Source organism: Coptis chinensis, chromosome 6 (assembly GCF_015680905.1).
Source record: "Coptis chinensis isolate HL-2020 chromosome 6, ASM1568090v1, whole genome shotgun sequence".
In the NCBI taxonomy this organism is placed as follows: Eukaryota; Viridiplantae; Streptophyta; class Magnoliopsida; order Ranunculales; family Ranunculaceae; genus Coptis; species Coptis chinensis.
Window position 1 is genome coordinate 1,219,545 of NC_141461.1, and position 22,331 is coordinate 1,241,875.

The 22,331-nt window shown below is 35.5% G+C and overlaps 2 protein-coding genes and 1 pseudogene across 4 annotated transcripts; 2 read left to right on the plus strand and 1 right to left on the minus strand.

Annotated features, from left to right (window-relative positions):
* The first annotated feature begins 3,322 nt into the window (after positions 1 to 3,322).
* Positions 3,323 to 8,817, plus strand: LOC147490533 (transcription factor GTE6-like). The gene is made up of 9 exons (XM_086565044.1): positions 3,323 to 3,517; positions 4,600 to 4,743; positions 4,840 to 5,055; positions 5,240 to 5,317; positions 5,934 to 6,158; positions 6,291 to 6,389; positions 6,848 to 6,906; positions 8,160 to 8,310; positions 8,403 to 8,817. The coding sequence occupies exons 2-9, from the start codon at positions 4,600 to 4,602 to the stop codon at positions 8,568 to 8,570; spliced, it is 1,140 nt and encodes a 379-aa protein (XP_086421170.1). The 5' UTR covers positions 3,323 to 3,517; the 3' UTR covers positions 8,571 to 8,817.
* A 359-nt stretch (positions 8,818 to 9,176) lies between these two features.
* LOC147490534 (cytochrome b-c1 complex subunit 6-1, mitochondrial-like) lies at positions 9,177 to 11,556 on the plus strand. Of its 2 annotated transcripts, XM_086565046.1 has the most exons (5): positions 9,177 to 9,359; positions 9,464 to 9,499; positions 10,752 to 10,836; positions 11,110 to 11,199; positions 11,291 to 11,556. In XM_086565046.1, coding segments are annotated over exons 2-5 (210 nt in total). In that variant the 5' UTR covers positions 9,177 to 9,359; positions 9,464 to 9,497; the 3' UTR covers positions 11,324 to 11,556. The 2 variants fall into 2 exon arrangements, with proteins under 2 accessions (XP_086421172.1, XP_086421171.1); XM_086565045.1 differs by having other exon boundaries at positions 9,359 to 9,499.
* A 4,860-nt stretch (positions 11,557 to 16,416) lies between these two features.
* On the minus strand, positions 16,417 to 17,337 carry LOC147490535 (RING-H2 finger protein ATL78 pseudogene; annotated as a pseudogene). The gene has a single exon (XR_015198614.1). The product of XR_015198614.1 is annotated as an RING-H2 finger protein ATL78 pseudogene (transcript).
* Between the last annotated feature and the right edge of the window lie 4,994 nt (positions 17,338 to 22,331).

Below are 22,331 nucleotides of genomic sequence, written 5' to 3' on the forward strand. Positions count from 1 at the left end.
GAAAATTGATGAGTGGTGATGCTAAGACATTGATTGTGGAAGGCGTAGATGTCGAGCGAAACAATACTAAGAAACCAATCTCGAGAAACTTCGGGATCTCTCCTAGCATTCTTCAAACAAACTTTAAACACTAGCGAAATCTCAAAAACTTACTTTAACATGACGATGAATGCGAGCACGTGAATAGTAACCATGAACGATAAACCGTGAGCGATCTTGGAAAAAAGCTGCTTTTGGGAGAAAAAAATTGAAACTTGAATTGAGATATAAGAACTTCTTCTTGTGAGAAATCCTTCTTCTTCTTGAAACTTGACTTGAATACTATAATCGAAAATTAAAACAAACCGATTTTGATTTTTTTTTTTTCTTGGTGAGGGTTTCCTCTAGCATACCACCGAACCTCGCTCGATACCATGTTAAATTGCGTGTTAGTGGTGATGCTAGGAGAGTGATGATATTGATATATTAAAGACACCAAGAAGAAGACCAAAGAAGACTAGAGATTTATTAGGGTTAAAGAGTTCTTAGGTTGAGAGAGTCTGAGAGAGATTGTTCTCTACCCAGAGTTACATACTTATACTAACCTAAAACATGATAATAGAAACTACTAGATATGGATGTCCACACTTATAGAAACATAGGACTTTCCATATTGGACATATTATAATACTGACATATTCTAATACTGATATATTCTAACACAAATGTATATATGGAACTTGGAAATAACTAACTTATGAAACTTGCGGAGTTTTATTCTTGTACCATTATGTTATGCACTTTTCAGGTGCCCTGGTCTCAAGCATTTCGATATAAAAAATCCGTTATCATCTAGATAACAGCTACACTTTCTTAGTTAATCTAGACCACAGATAAAAAGTGTTCACTGCATGATGTCTGTGTGTTCTGTTGGGCTCTGTTCACTTCTCTTGATTTACTTTATATGTGTTCCCAAGTTTTTTTAAACATTTGGTTCTTTTTTTATGCCGCAAGATGGCAACTTCTTTAGACCTTCGCCCCAGCACAAGCAATCCTATCACTCCAGTCTAAACCTCTGCCTAGCCGGTCGGTTGCATTCTACACATACTACTTGCTCATTAAGGCATAATAAAAATATCAATTGTACTGTTTTGATCAGAACTAGCTGAAACCACTTGGTTCTAATTTCATTTTTGGTGTAGATGTTTTGCTGGGTATATTTCAAGTGGTTCTAATATGCATACCCAAACTAATAAACTACAAGCCACATCAAAGTATCATAAAACAAAAAGAGTAGTGTGCGGAGTTTATGCAGCAACTTGAATTTTAGCGCATCTCTCTTCCGACAAAAAATAGTTTTGTAGGGGGCACGTGGGCGACCAACACTATCACTGTTAAGGTGGTGGTAGGCAACCTAAGCTGTTTTTTTTTTTTTTTGATAATCATCATCAGATATATATTAAGAAGAAAATATTACAGAGGTTGAATTTACAACCACTCGATCCTCTCGTAGAATGTCCCTAAGCCATAAAGGGAGGTTTAGTATCCATTTTGCAGAGTTAGAGTGTAGTTTCCCAAAAACAGCTATGGTGTGAGCAGTTTTGTTACATGTCCTGCTGACCCATGTAAAGCTAACTTTGTCTAGTAATGACAAATTAGATAGTGCATCATTAAGGTATAGTTGAGAAGTCCAAGAGATATTGACTTGTCCCTTCTCCAAAAAAGAGCTGACATTTTTGCAGTCAGTCTCAACTTCCAGTTGCATTAGTCTGAACTTCCTGCTCCAAATGATTGCTTGGAGCATTCCTTGGCTTTCTACATCTTCTGCTGTGAGGTCCCATCCATGCCCAAGTCCCGCAGCAATAAAATCACCCTTAGAATTTCGAAGTACATAGCCATAGCTAGATTGTTTCCCTTTAACAAAGGAAGCATCAGTGTTGAGTTTGAAGAAATTGGAATGTGGTGGAGTCCAAAATGCCTGTTTGGGAATCACTGGGCCCTTCAGAATTATGGGAGTTTTGACTTCCAAGTGAGTAGGTAATTGGAAGAACTTGTTGACTAACATCTGCAGTTTAAACAAGTTAGGTTGCATTTTGGTATGCAAGACATTGCATCTTTCAAGCCATATATGTCGATTTAGATAGAGACAGAACTCAGTCCAAATGTCAGGTTCAATAGGCCATGTTGATGGTGGATTAAACCATAAGTGTATCCATTGTGTGATGTGTAAATTTTCAAAAACAGATAATTTGAGATGCCATGGAGAAAAGTACCATAAGTTTCTGGTAAGGGTGACTTCGGATCGGATCGGATCGGATTAACCTCTTTCGGAATTTTTTCAAAATTTTTTCGGAACTTAATATGCTAGCCAAATCCGATCCAATTTTTTTTCGGATTCAAAATATATTTCCAATTTCAGAACTTTCGGAAATTTCGAAATAACTCGAAAATTTCGGAATACTTGGTAAAGTTTCAAAAATCTCTTTATTTTTAATTATTTTTGGAATATCATACACCAATGTTCATTGTAGGGAGAGAAAACCATGTCCACAACACCAATGTACCAACAACAATACGACTTGTTTTCTTGAGAAACCCATTTTCATTCAAACAAGTGATCCAAGAAAAGCGAGAAAAATAGCTTGCGACCACCAATAGCAAGCATTGCATTTGTTGAGGTATGGGTATTTGTAATGTTTCAATCTTTTTTTAGGTATGTGGAAATTAGGCGTGAAGTGTCTGCGTGATAAATAATGGATTATGGTCTTGGACTCTAAGTAAGCTTTACATAATATTCTATCTATTGGAATTTGGCTTTTGGATTAGTCCGGAAGTCATTGTATGACTCAATGACATTTTTTTTTCATATTATTGTTGTTATGGCAGGCGGTGATTGTAATGACAATAGAGTGGTCCAATTCAAGTGGGGGAAGTAGCGGTAGGTTATGTTTTGTTTTGTTTTGGAAGTAAAAACTAGAAAATGAATGAACGGTCGAGATCTAATCAAGTGGATAGTGAGAGAAGTATATATTTTTTGAATAAATTGGCAATAATATCGGAAATTTCGGAATTTTCGGATCGGATCGGATTTTAGAATTATATCCAAATCCGATCCAATTTTTTTTCGGAATTTTCGGAAATCGGAAAATCGGCCCATAAAAACTACACCCAAACCAGACCAATTTTGGGTCGGATTTCGGAAAATTCGAAAATTCGGCAAAAAGAGACACCCCTAGTTTCTGGTAACACGACAACCTAAGCTGCTTTTGGGTAGTACAAAAAACATTCTAATTTTTTAGGGCTTTACCAGGGTTTAAAGGAGGGAAAATAAAACCCAGTAAACGTTTTACAAAAATAAAAAATAAAGAAGCCCAAAAAAATATCCATTGGTCTTTTGCCTTCGCCTCCCTCCACATTTTCTCTCCTTCTCTCTCACCTCATCTCACTTCTCCTCTCTAATATCTCATCTCCCGCCCACGACAAATATTGGGTTTCCCCTTGATGCTTCTGGTGATGATCTCCTTGTAGTTGCAGGAAGGTACTTTTCACTTTTTTGTATTTATTTTTAATTTGGAGAGGTATGAGTTGAAATATGTGACACTCCATGATCCCTATGTTACAATTACAAACTATCAACTACTGCTAATTGTCTAATAGAGAAAGTTTTATTGCATACATGCTAGCTCTGTAGGTCACAAAACAACACTCTTTCCTTCTTGAGGGCTGATGCCAATTGTATTTATTACGAATAAGCAGAATGCCAATCGTATTTAGTACTTCTACCCAAAAACAAATGTATATATGGAACTTGGAAATAACTAACTTATGAAACTTGCTGAGTTTTATTCTTGTACCATTGTGTTATGCACTTTTCAGGTGCCCTGGTCTCAAGCATTTCGATATAAAAAATCCGTTATCATCTAGATAACAGCTACACTTTCTTAGTTAATCTAGACCACAGATAAAAAGTGTTCACTGCGTGATGTCTGTGTGTTCTGTTGGGCTCTGTTCACTTCTTCTGATTTACTTATATGTGTTCTGCCTGAGGGACCAAGTTTGTTTCCCATGTGTTATGTCCCATGTTTTTTTAAACATTTGGTTGCTGCCGCAAGATGGCAACTTCTTCAGACCTTCGGCCCAGCACAAGCAATCCCATCACTCCGGTCTAAACCTCTGCCTAGCCGGTCGGTTGCATTCTACACATACTACTTGCTCATTAAGGCATAATAAAAATATCAATTGTACTAGCTTGGGAGTCCCTATATATCTTGTTCTATTAGCTTCTTGTTAGCGTTACACATGTTAATACACGACTGTTGGTTCAAGTAAGCAGTAAAATAACCGTAGCAAAAAGATTCAATCAATATTGTTACACTTGAATAAACTAGACAATGATATAGTCTATTTTTCTTAATTTATCTGTCTAATTATCAAAAAATTAATCAAGTCATGGAAATAAATAAATAAATATAATATATATATATAATCAAGTCATGCAATGCAGTATACTAGTTCTACTCGTTTCTTCAAATATTTTTATATAGCATACTAAATGTATCTTCTCACCTTTAATATTACAATTAAAAATAATAAGTTACTTATTTGATGGGAATGACACAGATGGAATTTAATCAAGACATGGTCCCTGTAAATGGAGTTTTTACGGAGGTTGGTAATATGGAGATGGTGAAAATTGAAGATGATGCTACAATTTTACAGGGATTTAGACACCATGTTGACGAAGTCGTTGTAAAGGTCGACGAGGTAAAACAATCTCAAACCTAACTAATCAAAATATTTATAGGCTTCATGTTTAATTTTGATAAATGGGGTTAAATTATTTACTCACTTACTTGGCAGATTCAGCAAAAAGTGAGTGAAGTCGAACATTTTTATGAGTCTTTGAGCAAGAAACAGATGCTGAGTACTAAAGGTTGTTCAGCTTTGAAGGATAAAGAGAAGGATAAACAAGTTTTTAGCATGAAAAAACAACAACAAGAAGCAGTGAAGAGGGAAGCAGCTAGTTCAAAGAGAATGCAAGAGCTTATACGCCAGTTTGGCACAATATTTCGACAGGCAATATCCCAACTTTGAACTTTTTCTTATTATCCTTGCCTAATGTATTTGCTCTTTACACAGTATTTGATGAATTGATATCCATATGGTAGACAGTCCACTTAGTAGTTGTAGATTTATGATTTCATTCTACTTCTCATTGGAAGTGTGTATTATCCTTACACACTTGCTCCTTCACTTGCAGATCACACAACACAGGTGGGCTTGGCCCTTTATGCAGCCTGTAGATGTGAAAGGTCTCAAATTACACGATTATTATGATGTAAGTCCTTTGTTATCTATTATCAAGATAACAAATTAGTATAACATGTGTTAGAAAGTTTAACTACCCGACCTCGTCTTCACTTCCTCCCCTTAATTCATTCTATGGATTTCTTTGTTATCTATTATCAAGATATTGCTATTCCATGCCTAAATGATGCATACATATTTGCCACAGCTGACGTTATCTGTAGTTCATTTTTTAGTATGACTGTACAACTACACCAAAATGGGAACCATGGTCCTTGTATTCCTACTGGGCACTCTCAGGAGTTCGTTTCGCACCTTGTTCATCATTTTCTGCCCTTAAATTATGTAGAAAAAACAAATATTGTACACTTATTATTGCTATTATTACATTTCTTTTGCCACCTATCTTTGACGGTGTACTATATGAGAAAGCACGTCATAGTCCTATTTCACTCCACTGAACTTCAAAACTACCCAAATTTATAAGCAGTGCCTTTGGATTAGAAGTATATCTTGACGATCTTCAGACATTTCTTAATCGTTGCAGCAGTGATAAGATTGTGATGTGTGATGTTATGTAACCATTTCATCCTGTGTAATAGCCAGTATTCTAGGTCATTGATCAATCTTTAGACGTTGTATATCAGGTTATCGACAAGCCTATGGATTTCAGCACAATAAAAAATCAAATGGAAGCCAAAGATGGTGCTGGCTATAAGAACGTTCGAGAAATATGTGCTGATGTGAGGTTGGTTTTCAAGAATGCCATGACATACAATGAAGATAGAAGTGATGTTCATGTCATGGCCAAAACATTGTTGGAAAAATTTGAAGAGAAGTGGTTGCAACTTTTGCCTAGAGTCATAGAAGAGGTATAGTGTGTCTATCTGTGTGAAGGCTTTTCTTTGTGCATGCACATATGGTCACTTTCCTGCGGAAATGCAGCATGCACTCCTTGTTCATTGTTTAAATCTTGTCTCAAGTTTTAGCTTGATTGTTTGCAGGAAACAAGACGAAAAGAAGAAGAGGCTGAGGCGCGTTTGAATATGCAGCTCGCTCAGGAGGCTGCTACTGCAAAAATGGCTAGACATATAAGTAATGAAGTATGTAAAGCATTCAGTACTTTTCTGCAAATCACTACCTTAAACGAATGTTATCGTGATAACATGATCCTCAGATAAGAGTGAACACAATATATTTGCTACCATTTGTAGTTGGCCAAAGCTTGTGATTACTGGTCCCCACAAGCAGGTATCTATCCTTTAGAGGGGATCCATCCATCATGAAGTCCCTAATAAATATGAAAAAGTGTTTACTTTTATTAATGAGATAGGATCATATGGTTTGTAGCCTTGGCTTCAAACATAACTCATTCTACCACTTAACTCGCATCTGTTACCAATTGATAGTCTTATCCAAAACAAAAAAGTTGTCAATTGATTATTGTTGTCCACAAATTTCCTGTTAGAACTCACAGTTAAAAGCAAGTTCGTAGGATTCATACTCTATTACTCTATTAGGAACATGATGATGATATGCCTTGCTAAACTTTTGTTTTCAGCTTTCTGAGCTTGACATGCATCTGGACGAACTCCGGGAGATGGTTATCCAAAAGTGTAGGTATGTTTGTCCTTAGTTCCACCCAATTCATTTGGGGTATTGTGTCCATAATTTTATACAGGCTTGGATTGATAGGATACTGTTGTATGTGTGAAAAATTGTTAACTGGTCTACACCTTTGCGTTTTCATTTTTTATGATAAATACCTCTTCTAACAGCCATTAGTGTTTACCTTAAACATACAATCTTTGTATCTCATCTTGATTTACTTATTCAAGCCTGAACGGCATTGTGCTAAGATGTGTATTTTCGAATTTATCCGATACAAATTTCATTCTCTGTTTAGTTTACAGATTGTAAGTGATTTATCTGATACGAATTCTGACATTATACAAATGTCAAAAAATTTCCTCTTTTCAATTTAAATAGCCACCTTCCACAGGTAGTTATGGTTGAATTGACAAGGAAGCAAACATACAAGGAAGTTCCTGAGAACCTTTTGATTATATTTTAAAACTAGGTACTTTTGGACGTACTCAATTTTTATGTACAGTAGTTCCTACTGTTTTTGTCATCGACTAAAATTACATATTTACAAGCTTTCATGCTTGGTTGATTAAAGAAGCATTCCCTAATATTTCACATAGTTAACAAGTTACTTTACTTCGTTAGTTATGGTTTTGTTGTTCGGAACTTAGTGAAGATGTGTGTCTGATACCCATGAAGGCTGTATTTAGCTGCATGAAGTGTGCGTCCTTATCCGACTATAGATATTGAGAGACTCATTAACCCTGTGTAGTAAACACAAACATGTTTGTTTCTGTTAGGATTCTGTTTCTGCTTCTTGATTTCAGGTGTCAAAGGGTTTAGGTGTGACGAGCCAATTCACGAAATGATGACTACGCTTACTTGATATTATTTTACGGACCAAACACTTGTGCTCTGCTTGATTCACCACTGGAATTTTCAGCGCAGCACTTTTAGACTTTTAAGTGGATTAATAAGGTGGTTAGCTGTTATTGTTGTCTTAGTGGGATAGTGAGAACTTTTACCTGCTCACAGATTATATTCTCATTAAGTTTCTCCCATTCCTACACCCTTGTACTGGAGCTATTAATTAGCACCACAGCTAGCTATTTAGGCATGAGTCAGTGGTTCTCCACTTCGCCGACAAAATTTAGTTAGAACTGCATGCGGGGGTTCCATGGTGAACACCGACCCTTACTTTATGCCCTCCCTGCTGTACATGGTTATGCTTCCAAATGTGTCCTAAGAAGTATCTTATTTGAAATATTGTGTATATTTCTGTGAAGGAAAATGTCTGTAGAAGAGAAAAGAAAGCTTGGTACAGGCCTCAGCAGATTGTCTCCCGATGATCTAACCAAGGCACTGGAAATTATAGCCCAAAAGAATCCAAGCTTCCAAGCCACTGCTGAAGAGGTGGATATCGACATGGATGCTCAGGTAATCATAAGTGTCTGCCAGCTTGCGTTAGGTCTTAGTATTTCCATTTACCATGTTTCTTTTGTTTCTAATTTTGTATAATCCTTCTGCAGTGTGAGGCTACATTGTGGAGGTTGAAATTCTTTGTGAACGAAGCATTGGTAGCTAAGGCGAAGGATTCTTCAAACAAAGTTGGCAATGACACTTCAAAGCGGAAAAGGGAAATATGTGATGCCCTTGCCAAAACTGCAAAGAAACGCAGTAAAAAGCTTGCATCTTAATGCTTAGTCGTAGAATGTTGAATTCCGTGCTAGAAACCAAGGCCCAAAATATCGCCGATATATCTAAATTGGTACACCGATATCGATATTTCTGATATATATCGAATATTGAACTTTTTTTCCGATATATATCGAAATTTCTGATATGAAACTTTATATCACCGATATAATTGATATTTGTGATATAATCGATATATATCGGTTGACTTTTTAACCATTTTTTAATATAAATCTAATATTTCCAATATATTTCTGATATGTTTCTGATATTTTTGATATTATATTTTCGATATATCCGATATTTTTGATATTTTAAATAGTTTGGACTGGTTACTAAAAAAAAATGGATATATCTGATATATATCGGTTTTTGGATACACCGATATATGAACCGATATCGAAATTTTGGGCCTTCCAAGAAACATCTAACTTAATTATGATCGTTCTGTAAATATATCTTTCACCAAAGGCTCCTATGGAGGTGTCTTCTGAAGTTAACTACTCATCTGAGTGTGAACTGTTATAAACACCACCTTCCATTGGAATTCAAGTTTCCTCTAATCCAAAGCAAATTCAGGATCTAACTAACAAATATACCAAATGAGCACAGAACTGAATGTTATCATATATTTCACAACATTGCAAGCCTAGAAATCAGAAAGATAGGTTGATTTTTTAAAATTTACCGATACTTTGGCATTTTGGTGATAATATGACGGAAACACCCCTAACAGCAACAAAAAACTCACATCGAACCCCTATAATCAACAAACACTCCCCCAAAACAAGGTGCGATCTCTAATTTTCATTTCTTTTTAAATCTCGATCTTCCTTCTGCTCTAAAGTAGAAACTTGTTCTAGTGTGTAGAATAAATTTCATTTCTTTCATGCAGGCCCTACCAGTAATTTATCTGCTGCATATAGCCAATGTCAGTATTTGACTCTATTTATTCTTTCACATTTGTTTTGAATGCTTTACTTGGATATCAATCTACTGTTATGGTGACTGGGGATAAATCTAGTGCTTGACATGTTTTACCTTACTAATTTACTTAAAGGTCTACTCTTTGGTAGAAATTATAATACAGATGGTACAACATTTGTACCCCAATATGTCTGATTAACTTTCTTGAGATCTATATGCCTGGGCCTTTTTTTTTTTTTGGTAACATTTTTTTTAGTCCTTAAAGAAGCCTTTGGGTTGTTTTCCTTTGATGTGTTCTTCTGATTCTTCCCTAAGATGTTGAGCTTGAAACTTTTGCTTAGTTGGAGAACAGATTGAGCTTGAAATTCGTTTTCTTGATAACCATTGTATTGTAGGATATTTCATCTTAGTGAAGTTAGGAACTACTGAAGTTTATCCCTTAATATCTAGGTTACATGGACACGCTATATTTTGAAAAAAATCTGTGTCGGATACGTATCCATGTGTTCGTGTCGGACACATATTGCATGTAATTTACATTGAATTTTGATATTTTGCCGTGTCTGACAATTCGTATCTGTGTCTGATACGGCATGTCAATGTAACCTAGCTTAATATATAACTATATTATCTATTTTTACCGAAAGAGAAAAGAAACTTGGGAACCTACATGTTGTAATAGAAGAGTTTTCGATATGGTATTTTGGAAGTGTGTTGGATAAAACTTAAAATTAAGACCGTGTTGTAAAATCTTGATTTTAATACTCAGGAGGTGTTTGGTAACCAGCATAGTTCATAGGTAATTTGCTGAATAAAATTAAATGGAGAAACTTAAGTCAATTTCGTGCGACTTATTTGGAGAAGGATAAATAGTGAACTAGATGAATCGCAGCGAAAACAAAAGTCTTCAAAGAACTAGTAATGGTGTCTGTTCTTCGGGTGTAGTTTGTAGGAAAATAATGATAGTTGCTACATTTTTTTGTCAATGAAACTAAAATTGAAATTATAAAGTTTAAGCCAGATACCAAGGTGTCATTTATGCTTATAATTATTTTTTTAAATGTTTTTTAAAAATATATTTTGGTTTGCTTCATTGGAAAGCATATCGTTGGTTTGCTTTTTTGTCGGTAATGTTCAGTGTCTTTTATGGTATTGGTGTATTTTGGTTTATGTTAGTGATAATCTACTCTTGGGGCTGCTTGGTAGTTTGCGCTATCATCTCACCTATAAATTTGTTCTCCTTTCCACAAATTTAGGGCAGACGAGGAGCCTGTTGATCAGAAGAAGTATTTTGAGGATTCTTGCAAGCCTAAGTGTGTGAAACCCTTACTTGAATATCGGGTACCTATTATCCTTTTGATCTACCAATTTCGTCATACTGAAGTATATATAGGCTTTAATTTTGTATAAAGCTCCGCGAGTATAACTTTACTAAAAATTCTCATCTTTGGCAGTGGTTTTTTCCCATTTTATTTATGAACTTTTGTTGAGATAGAACTATGTTGTTTTCCATTTTACCTTTTGCACTGTTTAGGTAACAAGTAATAAACACTGGTTTTCCTTCTTTGTAAGTTTGTTTGATTTTTATTTATTTGTCTATTTATTTATTTGCAGGAATGTGTTAAGAGGATCGACGGTGATGAAAGTGGGCACAAACACTGTACAGGACAGTACTTCGATTACTGGTTTTGTGTCGACAAATGTGTAAGACATCTTTCTTTCTCATTATTTGTTCTGTTTCACATATTCATGTCTTTTATGATTTCTATGCTGACACTATTATGGTGAAAAACAGGTTGCACCGAAGCTGTTCACACAATTGAAGTGATAAAGAACGGAGATTCCATCTGTCAGGACTTTTTCTCTGTAATCATATATTCAAGAACCTTAATAACTCTTGAATTTTTTCTTTTCTTGTTATGTAGCCGAAAACTAGCTATGGATGTTTGTTCGGAATGTCCACTATTGCATTTTTTTTTGAAGTCCTTGAGATAAGGCAATAATGAGGATCATCTCGAACTGATTATATTGTTTTTGGCCAAACACTAGGTTCCTCCATTATACTTTGTGATGTTTGGCTGTGGGCATGATGCTTGCTGCGTAATTTCATTTTACTTTTTCTTTTATCTTCTTATTTCCTATCAACATATGCTACTCAGTAGTTTGAAAGTATACACTTAGATAGTCATAAGTCAGGGAATTATTTCATTCAACTTTCACTTGGAATTAATACTCTGCAGCTCATCTTCATGAAATGGGGTTGAACACTTGGAACTGCTAATTGATATCTCGGTTTCAATAAAGCCTGTATGAAGTTCACTGAAACAAGAAGATGACCAAATAAACTTGCCCAATCCTCTCTATGTTAAACGAAAGAGGTGGCTTGCTGAAAAGAATGAGCTGGGACTCTTAGGCACTTGGTTAAGGGAACCCCCGCCTGAGTCTTCATAGGGCAATTGTCACTGCTTATGGACCCGAACCTGGGTGATCTGCCCGCCCGACCGCCATTCCCAGCATTTTTTCCACCCTTGGTCCGTGGACTATTTGTGAATTTTGGCTCATGGCCCATCGACCGAACAAATTGACGAGAGACCATTGATTCGGCAAGGATGAAATCATTAATTCGTACAAATTCGGGAAAGCCATAAATAACTAAAACATAAAATAGCATGCAATATGTGTGATTGTGCATCATATCAGAGTTATTTTGAACATATATCAAATTTAAAATTTGCAAATATATATATGTAAAGTCATATCAGAGTTACTTTGAACATATATCAAATTTAAAATTTGCAATTTTGAACATATATCAAATTTAAAATTTGCAAATATATATATGTAAAGTCATATCAGAGTTATTTTGAACATATATCAAATTTAAAATTTGCAAATATATATATACGTAAAGTCTTATTATATCCTACGATATCGTACAAATATTTGCAATTCAGAAAATAGAATATTAAAATAAATTAATTGAAAACTATCTTTTATAAAAAAAAAATTTTAAAATCACTTTTTACCGTTTTTATTGTTTATTCGTTTAGAAATTCGATAATTAACCAGTCAATTCGGAGACTTTTTACGTTTTGTTTTTTTTTTTAAATTGGAGATTTTTGTGACTATGGGGAGACTACTTTTGCTTTGACTTATTTGTGTTTCACATGTTTTATTCCCTTGTTCTCCTTCACTCTTTTCTCCTCCCTCCCACCAACACATCCGACTAATTAGGAAATCCCAAACATAGAAGGCCATACTAGTAATTCTAAATTCTCTCTCCCCTCTCTATATTTTCCAGATTTTGTAGGATTTAGCTTAAACCCTTAAACCCTTAAACCCCAACCAGCCTAATTTTTGTTTTTCTTTTCCTTTTCTTCATACAGGCCAGTTTGAGTTGGTGATATTCTTCCATCACTTACCATGTCAGTGCTATGCTCAATCTTTTTATCATTCCATTTATTAAAATTTTACCAAACTATGTGAAAAAATAAATGCATTCTCTCTTTGAAAATTTCAGGGCGGACGAAGAACCGGTTGATCCTAAGAAGTATCTCGAAGAACATTTTGGTAAACCAGCCTGTGTGAAAATTTTGCGTGAATATGAGGTATTTCTTACCCGACATCTATAATATTGTTCCTGTTTTTCATATATTGGAAGCCTTTTATATAGAGTTGTTTCTTTTACCATAATGGCTAGAGTCTTACAGAGGACATAGATGCTGACCTAGTTGTACCATTAAAATTTCCAACGAATTTTCGGTAACTTCTAGAACATTGAATTATTGATTTTCCAAATTTCTTAAGCATTGGATATATGAATATATAATTTTTTTTTTCTTTACGTAATAGTTGTGTTGCATGGGTACGGGACGGAGTTTCAGGTTTGGACACGGCGAGATCTGAGAATTAGGGTCTGTTTTGCTTGTGTCCGTGTGTCGTGTGTTTTGTTTTTGTTTGGACACACCCATGCAGCACACGATAAATGTTTTGCTTGTCCTACCTCTACATTATGTTAGAACCTCTGTTGGATGGGTACGCCCTAATTTCCCCATGCAACGTGTCCTGGGCGGACACTGGTACGGCGGACACCGACACAAGCAAAACAGACCCTAATAAATGTTTTGCTTGTCCTACCTCTACATTATGTTAGAACTAGTCACTGAGCTGATATGAATACGTACAAATATTCATGGTGTTTGAACTTGTCTGTTTGAGCCATCTCTTAACAGGATTACATACATTGCAGCTCAGATATTAACATGTTTGTGTTATGCAGTGATTGAACTTGAAGTGCTGAACTATAGATTCTTTAGGAAGTTATAAACTTATAGGTAGTATTTGTGAGGGACTGAGGGAGAGGAATATGAGCTGTGTGATATGCCACATGCTTCATAAGCTTATTTGCTGATTGTAGTGGAGTAATACTAAATACAAAAACGTATAGTAAAAGAAATAAATAAAATGAAAGAGGGGAAAGAAGAGTTAACTACGAACATAATAGCGAAGATGATGGTTGATGCTTGCTATAACAGAGTGAAAAGATACAAAACACGCAACAGGTTGAAAGGGGATGGTTGATAGTAATTGTAAAAACAGGAGAAGCACAAAAGCACAAAGATTTATTTACCTTTTCATCCTTTTATTTTATAAATTACACCCTGGACTCTTGATATATTTTGACATTTTACTTTTAAACATTGACATGGATATGTGTGTCTGTATCCGTGTCGGATATGAAGTGTCTGAGGGCAAAATATAAAAAACTGGGGTATATTACATACAATATATGTGTCTGTGAGTGTCTGATACGGACACATGGATACGTATTATCTTTGAAATATGGCGTGTCCATGTTACATAGCTTTTAATGGTTTGTCCTAATTTGTGTTTCATTTAGATATAAAACAAAAAAAATTCTTGATAGGCATGTTTTACTACCACTTTTCCATGTAATAGAATCATGTCTTTTCCTTTTGGTTCTTGTACTCTTTTGATTAAGCATTCAATTTTCCCCTGCACAGGAAACTTTATTGCTGCAAACTGGCTTGTTGGTGGATTTTTTCTCAAAGATTTTCTTGTTCTTATTTGCAGGCTTGTGTTAAGAGGATTGAAGGTGATGAAAGTGGGCACAAACACTGTACCGGACAGTACTTTGATTACTGGTCTTGTGTTGACACAATTGTAAGACTTTCGTTTTCTCCATTCCCATTCTGGTTCATTCTTATATACTTCTGCTAAACTAAAATGGTGGAAAACAGGTTGCACAGAAGCTGTTTAAAAAATTGAAATGATCATAATGAAGTTTTCATCAGTCAGACGTGTTCTCTTCACTCTATATTGGCCAAACATACTAGCTGTTTTCAAACAATTTACATCTCGCTTTGTATCCCAAACTGCCATGGTTGTATGGTCGGATTGCTTATTAATACACTTTCTTTGAAATGTGGTCTTTCAGATGACCCACTAATAAAGGGTTTTGAGGTAATCTTGGACTCTTTCCGTAGGTTTTTATTAGTTTGAGAATTGAGATACTAGTTCTTGCAAAATGTTTGGTAATGCTTAAATGTGGGCATTATTTACTTGTCATCAAAGTGATTTACATTTAATAGAAATTGCACCATTACATTTTTGTGGTATTTTTTGTACCCCGCATTCAAAGTATATTCTGGATTAATGATTAACGTTCTTGTTGAAATTTGAATAATGTTCTGAGATGCTACTGAACTCTGATTCTAGTAATCTTATTGCTGGAGAAATGGCTGTCCTTGTTTGCTCACTCTATAATAAATTTGTATGTAAACGTGAGCTAGGTCCAACTAAAACATGGTGTGTTGCAAATTTGCAATTAGTTAGTAGATATTCCCATATCATTTCATTGTCGGATAATCACACTCTGCTTGCCATGTCATTTGTCTTTCAAAGCTTTGAATTACTCAATCCAGTATTTTTAAATAAACGAGAAAAAGGGAGTCACTGTAATTGCCTCAACTGGGGACCATTTGTATGTACTTCCCGTAATCCCCAACCAGCCGCCCATGTTAAACGAACCCAAACTTATGATGACATAGCTAAGCATTTATAGAGAAACTTTGGAGTGTTGGTGGAAAATGTGTGTGCTACCCATTTGTGGATGCAGACATGAGCTTCTGACTATGCAAGCAGGCTTCTGATTATTAACTAATAAGAGGAATGCTATTGAGCTAACCCTGAATTTGTAGGGCTTATATGACTTGTTGAGATGTAAGTACTTGCTCTGAGTCCGGTTCCTCTATAACCGGGTACAGAGATTGATCTCTGTACCACACACACACGTCTCGTATCTCGATGCACACACACATATCTCGGAGCACACACACAGGTATCGAGGCACACACACACATCTCGATTTCAAATCAACGGTGAGATAACACAGTTACAGAGATGATCTCTGTAACCGGTTGTAGAGATCTCGAACCCCTTGCTCTACTCACTGCCCCTTAAAATGTTACGTTCAAGGGTAGCTCTTTCAAATCTTCAAAAACCATATTTTAAGTTCACTTTTCTCTCCTTGGGTTGGGGGTAGCATTAGCACATTTTACACCTCGGACATATCCCTCTGAGTTCAAAATAAAATCATTGAAGATATTAGACATGTAAATCATAGTGATTGGCAAGGGCCAGCTAAAGATTCCTCCACATTGAGTTCTAGGATACAAAAATACTCTTTTGGGTCATTTGATTTGATTGTGATGTGCTAACTTGTAAGTGTGTTTCCCTCTCAGCTTCCATTAATACTAAGAAAAGACATCTTTATCTTCTTTAGCTCTATTTGTGCAATACTCTTTCCTCTGTTAGCCGAGTTTTGTGATATTTCAGCACTCTCAAAATTAGACCTATATTTAATGGAGCTAATAATACACTAAGTCACTAACATAAGACTAATATTTCTAAACTTTATGCAATTCAGTACTAAGTGCTGAGTATACCTTCCAGTTTTTAGCCTGATTTCTAGCCTCCAAAGGCCCGAGAAATCAACCTAACATGTATATACACAATTCACAAAATACAGCCGAATAATACTAACAACTACCTCGATAACTACGTATCAAACCTTCCGGTTCTAGTGCTACAATGCCTCCTTGCAACAGTGGCAATGGCTGAGACGAGCTTGCTTGGCTACATCCAACAATCTTTTGGCAAGTATCGATTAAACAATGGCGACAAGTGGGGCATGACGAGTGTGAAATAAGCCATTTATCAATGCACCGTAAATGGAACCCATGATTGCACTTGGGCAAAACCCTTAAACGTTCACCAAGAGTAAACTCCGATAGACAAATGCTACACTCCTTATCCAGACCTGGTAGCTTCAAGTCTGCAGAATAAGTTATTGTAGGAAATGTCTTGAGGGCTTTTCTTTTTACCCCAGTGTTGGCTAGTCTAGTTGATGAGATATCACTAGACTCTGAGGTTACCCGGCTCGAGCACCTTAGTGCACATCGAATTATTGAATTTAGTCCTAATGCGCAAATTAGTGCACATAATAGAACTGAGAGGATCATTACAATATTTGCGTCGAAGCTACTATCTCCAATGTAAGGTTCTGGGTGACTATGACCACTGCTAGTGCTAGGAGGCGTCGCCTTATCTGTGGATGAATAAAGAGGTGCATGTAGTAACAATCTCCTTGAGTACAAACCATGGACTAACTCTGAGGAGACTGAGTAGGAAGAAACTGAAAACCACATTGCAAGTAGAATTGGAGGAGTGGAATTCTTTGGAGGTGGTTGTAAAGGAATATATATAGAGAGGTGACAAACTAGACTGTGGATTTAGCTTTTTGAGCTTATTTTATAATTTATGAAATTAGAGCATAATACTTTGAGAATATTCAACCCACTAAGGCTTGTTTTTATAATTAAAATTTTGATCTATGTAGGATTTATAATTTTTCTGTTATTTAATCATGCATTATTTAGAGACTCCACTAACCAAGTCCATGTTCTTAGGGCCTTTCTACTCAGATTGGGCCATGCCACTTTCCAAGCACAAAAATTCCACATGGCAAATAATTTCGAGTCGTGCCTCTAATCGGTGGGGCGCCCCTCTGATTACCGCTATTTGGGACCTACAGCCAGAAGAACTTTATCTCATTTTGCTGACATGGAAAAGTGAGACTTTTGGATTTTCAGTCAAGTGGGCATTCCAACACGTGTCACTAGGTAAAACAGTGTCCCTACACACTGAGTCATAGCACATTAGTAGGAGATCTCCATTAGTACTCGCCTGGTCTCTTTAACTTGATCTCCAAGTTTTCAAGAAATGGTTAAATGACCACTGATTGTAAGTTTTACCAATCTCTTTTATCAGTTTATATCAGAAGTTGGACATATCATCAAAATCAATCGACTTTTACGATTTATCACAGAATCATTGCCAGTGGCTATGGATTGAAATAAGAGCAAACTAGTGTTACCTCCACTAGATGAGCCAATTACGATTTCTCCCCATTAGATGTGAAATTAGAATCTCTCTCTAAATACACACAAAAAAAAAGAGCACTACTTCGGTCTTTGAGATGTATGATTTTGAGAGCCGTGGATCAAACTTCTTGATACAATACAAAAAAAATCCTTGTGATCAATCTAGATGTGAGGGCATTTTTTTTTCGGCGCATAGTAGATTTAGCCAAAAAAAATCGGTCAATCCAATTAATTTTTTTTTTTGTGTATTTAGAGAGAAACTCTAATTTCCTATCTAGTGAGAAAGAAATTCTAATTGGCTCATCTAGTGGGGGTTAACCCGTGAAATAATGGGGCTGGATAAAATGAAAAACACTAAAACTTAAACTCTATTTTCATATCCAGTTTCGACAGTGATCGATTTACTGTGATTATAAACTCGAAATTTGAAAGGCTAGTAAGCTAAGATGATTTATACTTTTATATCATGAACACATCATAAACGTACTTCCCTGGTCATCTTTGACTTGCTAGTTAGTCAAGCATGGAGAAAGGTATATAAAATTAGTTTAATTTATAGTTATCAGGTTCTTAACGAACAACTTAATCATGTCAACGTTTTGAGTCATGAGTCGTCAAAACAATAACACCGACATCCTATAATTCAAGAAAATTTAATTAACTAATGGTGGAATACTTGTCTACCTGTAAGCCACAAATAACTTGGACGTAAACACCTATCTCATTTAGTATATGTGTCTTTGAGTCTTTAGTTAATTTGTTTATTGAACATTTACTATGTTAATCACTTTTATCCATACAATAGCACAATACTAACCATAATTGAGAACAGTTATCACTATATAGTATATATAATCACTTTTACACTGGGCCTGAATGTAAGAAAATAAACAGTGCCCAGGAGAATATAATCTCAGCTCATTGGCTTCTTCAATAAAAGTGAAAGTTGGAGCATAAGACCAACTGAAACCAATGGCATCAGGAAACTAATGAATCCAGAAATAGAAATGTAATCAAGCGCACATTAGCTTCTTTTCAAAGTGATTGTAGTTTTCTGTTCCTTGTCTAAATTCGTTGTCAATACCTCGGGCACCCTCATGTTAATTGTTATCTTAGTCTAAGTGTAGCAGTATATATAGACATATATATAGCACCCGCCATTATTTTAAGTGTCTGTAATGCTCCTACGCGTTCTAAATCATATACGTTCGTCATTTTTAGATTGCATCCCAGTACAACTTGGCCTACTTGCATGCAAGTCGGGCTTCCCACCATAGCAACAACGTCAATCAACTGATAAAAAAAATTAAATAAAAAATAAACAACGTCAATCAAGGTACAGAAATATCTTTCCAAACATAAAATTAACCTTGAAGTACAAATTATATCATGAGACGTTAGTAAGCTGGATTTGAAGTTATCCACAGCTTATACTGTTATACAGTACAATTACTTTAAAGTGCAAAGTGCAATCTCAACAAACTAGATATCATATATATATACTTTATGTATCAACTTGTCCAAATTTATATATCTTTAGCAAAAAAAAAAATTAAGGTGGAGGATTCGGTCTTTGTTATATTGATATTAGTAAAAATGTTAAGTATACATGAGATAGAACATGATTAAGAGATATTTATCCTTGTTGTTTTTATATATTTTTGAAAAAGTTGTAACACCAGGATTCATATCTTCATCTTAGTGTGTTGGATTTCACCAAGTGGATCAGTCTGATGTGGCCGGTCCAGAAAAAAAATATGCTGCACGTGCTATTTTCTCAGTGGATTTTCTGTTTGGAACTTTTGATATCTATCTTCTTCGAGATTTATGGTTTGCAAAATGTAAAATTCGTTGCATAGATCATTCCCTGGGACTTGATATCGAAAGCCAGTTTTGCGTTACAATTTATGTAGTTTCTACTTTCTAGTGTCTACATTCTACGACATTGCACAGCTATTCCATTTGAACAGGTGTCCAAGTAGTCATGGTTGATTGATATCAAAATTGTTTGGGTCAGAACTGAAATGAATGTAACTTAGAAAACTAGAAAAAGAACAATAACAATATACAAAGAAATCTGAGAAATATTCTCTAATGGACCTAGCAGTCTCGTCGAAAAATCACATCGAAAAGAAATATTCACACATGATTCTGCAATCAGGAATGGGCTTAAAGTACTCTGTGAAAGGATAAGCAGATTAGTGAAACGGCTTTATACAAACAGATATATTAGATTGTTGGATCTCAGTCAGCTGACCATACGCATCCCAACATACTTTCGGACTGGGGGCATAGATAATCATCAGAACAAAACCAGAACTAGGATGGAATCACTGTACCGCCTGTACGTACATCATACATCAAGTCCTCTAACTGCGTTTCTGAGAAAGAATTTAAGGTTGTGAGAGAGTAATATTCACATCTAATGAATATTAGACACGGTCCAACTCTAAATGGTCAAACTCAATCTCATGTCGTTTCTCAAAGCTCTTCCATTTATTCATGTAGGTAGTCTATTTAAAATTCAAACAGACGATTCACTGGACTTATCTTATCCATATGCAATTATTACCAAAGATGTACTTTCACAAACCATGCCGCAAAGCTACTAACCACATCTACTTTTATCCCCATCTGGTTTGCCTTCAAAGTCAATCTAACACTCATCCTTAATCTCAACCATTGGCTAGGAGGGATCTTCATACCTTTGACTACAAATACTACCTACATGAACTACGTTAGACCTGATTCTTCTCCCCCCAAAATCAAGAGAAGATACGTAGGCAGCTCGTTCATTAGCGAACTCGGTCTTTCCAAAACCCAAACCCATCCTCCTCTCTTCCATTGTATGTAAAGGAAAACCAAAACACACCTTTACAAAAGTTGTTAATCAATATTCCTAGTTGTGTTTGGTACTTTGGTTTTCTTTCTCTTCTGTACTTTTTCCAGTTTTACATACTCTTGCACTTCTCCTAAAAAAAATTCCTAAATACTTTTCGAGAAATTTTCATGCGATCTTTAGTTGTTACTTGTTAGACTTTGGTACTTGAATTGCCACTCATCATTATTCTAGCCTTTTCTAGTTGATGACATATCCCCCATAGGCAGGTTAGCATATCCATAGATAATTTTTAGTTTTAGCTAAAGTGATAGCTTTAGGCTGAATTTGCTGTCTGCTGCAGGACAACTTGTTGAATTTCAACGACATTCACGACTTTATCCACAAGGTCTCATCTTGAATTTGGGAGTTTTAGTTTATTTTAATGGGTATGCAAATTACTTTGAATCTTGTTGAAATCAAATGCTTTGCTTTTTGTTGTTTATATATAGATGCTGGAAACTACCACAACAAACGGATCAATCCAAACACAAAGATCGATCCTATTTAGACAGACAAGACTTTCCCCAAACAAGTAATATCCCAACGCTTTCATTAACAATTTAACAAGCATGATTAAATAAATTTGGGTTTGCAAAAGAAACCAACCACAACCAAAGATCTGATTCGTTCGAACGAAGTTTGCCTCAAACCATAGAGATCCAAACTTTACTAGAATAAATAATTACAAGGAAAACCAAAGAATGAAGATAGGCAAAACTTTACAATCTCTTTCTTTTTTGGAAAAAAGGTTTTCCAAAAATTTTTGTTTTTATCAAAACCAAATTTCCTAGTTCATTCTACTTTGGTTTGGTTTCTTTCTCTTTTTTCCTCACTTTTACATACCCACAATTTAAATCCATTTCCTACCCACTTTTCGAAAATTTTCATGCGACCCTTTTTTTTGTTACTTGTTGACATTTTCCACTTGAATTGCCACTCAGTTTTGAAGGGTATCAAGGCCAGTTGATGACATATCCATATAGCATAATTGTGTGATTTTCATAGAGCATCCACAAGATGTCATGCTCAGGACACGTCATTATTCAATTTCAAACATCAATCACAACTTTATCCACCATTTGAGGTCCAACCAATAGAGAAAAAAATTTGGGAGTTTTAGTCAAAAAACTTGTCACGAGCCTCCACCATGCATATCCATCGACCAATCTTGAATTGCATCTCAAGATGCCTAGTGCACATCATCTTCAATATTTTGCGTGAAACCCCTTAATCTTCAGCTTATCATGCCCCTTTTCATAATATTTTCACACTTCTTTTGGCTTTGACTAAAGAGTTGTTCAACTCTTCTTCTTGTTGAATAGTTCTCTTAAATGTGAAAATTTCATCTTTGAAAAGTTAAATTTGCGTGTATAATGATGAAAGAACCAAGGGAAGCCACTCTAGAAGGTCCCCAAACTCATGACATAATCTAGGATTTTGTAGCTTTGCTTGCGAATTTCTCTTTCATGTCAGGGCACCACACTACTATA

What these genes read in the sequence shown, in the direction of transcription:
- LOC147490533 (XM_086565044.1), top strand. Translation starts at nt 4,600, where the DNA reads ATGGAATTTAATCAAGACATGGTCCCTGTAAATGGAGTTTTTACGGAG. An exon ending in TTGGCACAATATTTCGACAG is followed by an intron (nt 5,056 to 5,239) that starts GCAATATCCCAA and finishes CTTCACTTGCAG; the next exon opens with ATCACACAACACAGGTGGGC. An exon ending in TGCCTAGAGTCATAGAAGAG is followed by an intron (nt 6,159 to 6,290) that starts GTATAGTGTGTC and finishes GATTGTTTGCAG; the next exon opens with GAAACAAGACGAAAAGAAGA.
- LOC147490534 (XM_086565046.1), top strand. An exon ending in AACCCTTACTTGAATATCGG is followed by an intron (nt 10,837 to 11,109) that starts GTACCTATTATC and finishes ATTTATTTGCAG; the next exon opens with GAATGTGTTAAGAGGATCGA. An exon ending in GGTTTTGTGTCGACAAATGT is followed by an intron (nt 11,200 to 11,290) that starts GTAAGACATCTT and finishes GGTGAAAAACAG; the next exon opens with GTTGCACCGAAGCTGTTCAC.